Below are 4,734 nucleotides of genomic sequence, written 5' to 3'. Positions count from 1 at the left end.
GCTGAAAGGAAGCCCTTATTGTCAGGTATGATTTAAGTGTGTTTTAATTGTGTATATTTACTGCCAAAGGCAAATCATTCGCATTGCAGGAATATAAATGTTCTTTAAATAAATAATAGAGATTCCCCTGCATGATTTATTTACTAGACAGAACAGTGGTCTTTCAACCAGCCAGCTGGTAAGAAAAGACAGAGTAAAAATGAAACCTCGTTGATTAGAGTGTGTGTAGGTGCTCCTGACTCAGATCGCTTCTCAGCCTCTTTTTGGCTGCAACCCAAGTGTAAAATCTGAAGCAGGAGCTGAGGAAGTTCCCATTTTGACGTTTTGGCTGAGACAGCCAACCTGTAGAATACAGGGGGAGGGGAGGTTAATGCACTGCCTCACCTAACCCTGCTAGGGATACAATTAGGTTGCAGCCATGTCAACAGCATTAAAATATTTTCTCCTAAGTTTACCTAAAGTTATTTTTCCCACCACCACTCGCCGAATATGGAAAATGGTTCATGACACTCAGGCTGTTTTATTTACTGAAGTGATGCAATTTATACCTGCTCCAAAATATGTCACGGGACCAAAATGCCAACTTTGTTGGTTGCCTGCCGAGGGAAGAACGCAATTTCTAGTCCCTAATCACTGCTCAATAAACATGAATTCAGCTTGTAAAGGGGAAGACTTATTAAGCCATGGGAAAATCTGCCCATTAATGTGTGTTTTTAATGCACATTAGCAGAGACAATTTTAACATGACTTTCATTAATCGCAGCAGGATGCCTATTTACTAACAGTGCATGTTAGCTTCCTTTAGGAAACAAGATCCTTAAATACAAACTTTTCAAAACTACAAAGCTTTGCCCTTGGGGAAAGAGCGGTTATGGCTTCACTGCCACATGCCGGCAACACCATGGTCTTATTTATTTAGTGACGTATCACAACAATGACTTTTATTAAGTAAGGCTTGCTTTTAAGGAAAAAGATAATTAACAAATGACCACACATTATTGAGAAATTCAATGTACAGGTAATGCACTTCAGTTTCGGGTTTGTTTTCCCTCGGAGTAGTATCTGAATAAGTTAAATGTGCCATTTTTATTTTAATATGACAGCTTTAAAGTGAAATGTTAAGGCCTTCTGCCCTAGTCAAAAGCATAAGACAAGGAACACATGGGGATTCCATTTTTATTAATACAATGTTAATTCTTTTAAAATTATAAGCCAAAAAGGAAGGTTTTTTTTTTTAATTACTGTACACTAAAAAGCCCAAGAAAAGTTCTATACAATAATTTAGATGTATTAAATAAATACAAATAATAGGCAGCCTTCTACAATGCAGGCTACAATATATAGGATTACTTCGGCTTGAAGTACCTGGTCTTTAGTACACCTACAGGAACAGTCTTGCTCCAAAAGTGTTTTAAAGAAGCATATCTATAAGATACATATAACAAGAGGAGTCTACAGTTAGAAGTAAAATGTGTTTGATTCTCTTTAAGTATAGGTTACCACGGTCTCCACATGTCTAGTGATGCCATACTTGGGTTAGTAAAATTGGAGTGAGTGGGTTGCTGGATCTGGCTGAGAGGGGTCATGCCTGGCTGTCTAGAGAAAGCTTGTGGGTGAGGCCGAGGGGAGCCCTTCGAAGGCTGCTTGTTCTCAGCATGGAAGAGCTGTTCTGGAGATGGACCAGACGCCGCAGCGTCGCCCCGCTCTGAAGCAGGGCATTTCTCTGCCGCTAGTGATCGGGGGTCAGGGGGTGAGGGCCTTGGTGTAGCTTTGCCGCTGTCCTCACCAGATCTGGGCAAAGACTTCAGCAGGTGGTTAAGCAGGCGGGCTCCCAGGGTCTTGTCCATCCACTCACAGGTCAGCAGCAAGTTGTGCACCTCATGCATACACTGAATGTAACCAGTGCTGTATCTCTGCTGTGCTTCCAGACCCTCTTTGGAATCTGCTGCATTAAACAAGAAATTAACATTAAGGAAAAAGATAATTTTACTAAATCAATTTTGTAAGATGAAATACATTGGATTCTGCCCATAAGGTTTTTTTTTTTTTTTGTGAGTCCATCAATGACTGCTGTGGTGTGATCTTGTTAACTAATAGATTAATTAACTAATTAATTAAGAAAGTTCAATGGAGGTGAAAGGCCTATGATAGACAGGCAATTAGGGAGAGTATACCGTATTATTTATTAATTAGAGAACACCATGATATTGTTTTTGTGATACAAAAACAGCAAAATAGAAACTGGAGAGCTTTTTTCCACATTGGAAGCATTTTAGCTCCGGTGCCCCCTCTAGTGGTAGCTAACAATAATTGCAGGCATCTTCTGCAATAGTTACATTTTTTCCTGTCAGCACCCTCTTTTTTTTTTTTTTTTTTTAAGTTTTCAATAAGAATTTAAAACAAAAAATAATTGAAATGACCCATTCCATTTTGATTTTTTTTTCTGTAAAAAAAATTATAATATTTCTGAAAGCTCTTCTGGCGTAGCCACCTTTCCGTCCCCCATAATGAATCTATATAAACTATGGTTCTGCTGGGCTGATTATCAGTAGAGCCCCCCGATGGCATCTTTCACATACCCATTCTATGAAGGAGGCACAAATAATTACCTCAAGGGGGTAATTTTATGAACGGCTGCCTTAGGGGAGGATGCTGAAAGATAGGCATCTTTTATTCCAAACAATTGTAAAAGTGCATATAAAATAGAAGGAGACAGTGGAACAAAAAAAACCTGCCAATAAGCAACTGAAGGTACCCTAAAGTCAGGAAACTCCCAGGCTGATATCTTAAAAAAGGAGCTTGTATTATTTCTTTAAGTGTACCTGGTTTCTGCTTCTGCAACACATCACTCAAAATGCAGGTTTCAAGTTCAGCCTAAAACCCTGAAACCAAGTGGCAGAGCTCCCGAAGTGGAACTCACCCATCAGCTTGCTCGTCTGGATGTTCTGCAGATGTTTTACCGTCATTTCAAGGATGTCTGCTTTTTCCAGTTTCGATTGCTGTCAAGAAGTAATGTTAAAATGGTTCAGATGATAGGAATCGGTTGGTCCAGTGTGCAAGGTATATGTAGAAATTAGCAAATTGTTATTAAAACTTATTTTAAGTTACAAAAGGGCCTTTATCCACTTACATCCAAGCGAAAAGCACCAACTACTGTTTCCTTGAGCTGGTCCAAACAATTATTTATCCTTTCCCTCCTTTTTCTTTCAATCAAAGGTTTTCTTAACTAAAAAGCAAACAGGGAGAAAATGCATGTGAGAGAGCCGCACAGCTACAGGCATTTCAAGATTCAGAGTACTAAGTGTGCTCTGCCGACCTTAGCCGGGAAGGAAAAGGCAGTGAGAGCAAATTCTCAGTACACATCAGTTCAAGCACAACAATTTATTTATCTACCCATCGTTATCTACTGCTCATTGCATTTAGGATTACCACCAAAGCCTGTTAAAAACCACCCATAGGAACTGTAAAATACATTAAAATCTATATGCTAACAGAGCCTGTGTATCAGATCTCACCTGGCTCACTTCTTTTCCCGTCATGCCTTAACGCAAAGCCTTTTTTTTATTTGTATTTTTGTTGTCTATCTTGACTAGATTGTAAGTACCAAAGAGTAGGGCTGTCCATTATGCTTTGCTGGTATGAGCTATGCAAATGATGCTGATAATAATAAGGTGGGTATCTCATGCCTTACCTTTCTTTCTTCTTTGGTGCTGGCTAGTTTCTGCACATTGCTGCCCAGAGTTGTGGCAGTCATTGTAATCCAGGGGAGTAACGGGGGAGAAAGGGAAGACGCTGGTTTCTGAAGGCGCTCTGCCCCTATTTATAGTCCTGAATTAGCATGCGAATGCGTGCGTTCCTTTGGCGGAGCTGCTTTTTCCCACACGAGGGTTCGAGACCAGAGGCTTGTGACCATCAATCAGGCCTGACAGGTCACTGCTTCTTTTGAATGGCTTAACTTGCCCGCCTAAACAGCGACAGATGTCCAGCCTTCAATGCAGAAAACTTTTTCTTTTTTTTTTTTTTGTGAAACAGAAGAGACAATCAGAGGGATCACGGGGCTCGCTCTCTCTTTCTCTCCAGTCTGCAGAGAGCCAGGGAGCAACAACTTGAGTTACACCTGGGATAGGCTGTGCCTTAGGTTTTTACACATTTCTTTCAGGTTTTTCTTTTTTTTGTATTGTATTGAAGTGAAGTTACTTTTTTTTTTACATGAAAATAAAACAGGAAATCTGATCCATCCCTTTAATGTCCAAGTTGGAGCACTGGTAGACAAAAGAAGCAGCAAAGTGGTCATGTGCCTGGCTGTGCTTTGTGCTCCTGGCCGGATTACATTAAAGCATTGTTACGCTGAGGTTTCTGGAGAGGTCTGGTAAGAGTAGACTTCTGTTGAAAGGCTGATGCACAATACTGCATGTTTAAAAGAAAGTTGCACCCTTGCTGCCCCGTGCACTACAAAAGAGCCAAAGTAGTGCTCAAATCTTGTTTCCACTTAAAATGTTGCCATGGGGGGGAGGGGTGGTCAGCCTAATGGTCAGCAGCAGAGCTACACAGGGCCATGTGGGAGATGTGAGTGTGATTCCAAGAACCAGGTCCTGCTCCTCCAGCCAACCAGGGCTGGGGATACTGTAGAGGCATCAAAAACAACCCATTCCCTCCCCCCTCCCCCCTCGACTCCCTCCCCAGGAAGTGAATCCCAGTTTCTGTAATCCTACTGGCTGAATCAGGAGTGCACTT

The 4,734-nt window shown here is 41.1% G+C and overlaps 1 protein-coding gene across 1 annotated transcript; it reads right to left on the bottom strand.

Annotated features, from left to right (window-relative positions):
- Positions 1-1,496: 1,496 nt before the first annotated feature.
- LOC115099573 (transcription cofactor HES-6-like) lies at positions 1,497-3,754 on the bottom strand. Its single transcript, XM_029617306.1, has 4 exons — positions 3,692-3,754; positions 3,131-3,226; positions 2,921-2,999; positions 1,497-1,945 (listed from the first exon to the last, which is right to left on the bottom strand). The coding sequence occupies exons 1-4, from the start codon at positions 3,752-3,754 to the stop codon at positions 1,497-1,499; spliced, it is 687 nt and encodes a 228-aa protein (XP_029473166.1).
- Positions 3,755-4,734: the final 980 nt, after the last annotated feature.

This window comes from Rhinatrema bivittatum, chromosome 9, assembly GCF_901001135.1.
Source record: "Rhinatrema bivittatum chromosome 9, aRhiBiv1.1, whole genome shotgun sequence".
Lineage (NCBI taxonomy): Eukaryota > Metazoa > Chordata > Amphibia > Gymnophiona > Rhinatrematidae > Rhinatrema > Rhinatrema bivittatum.
Note: the sequence above shows the minus strand (reverse complement) of the source record. Positions and strands in the feature narration are given on the sequence as shown.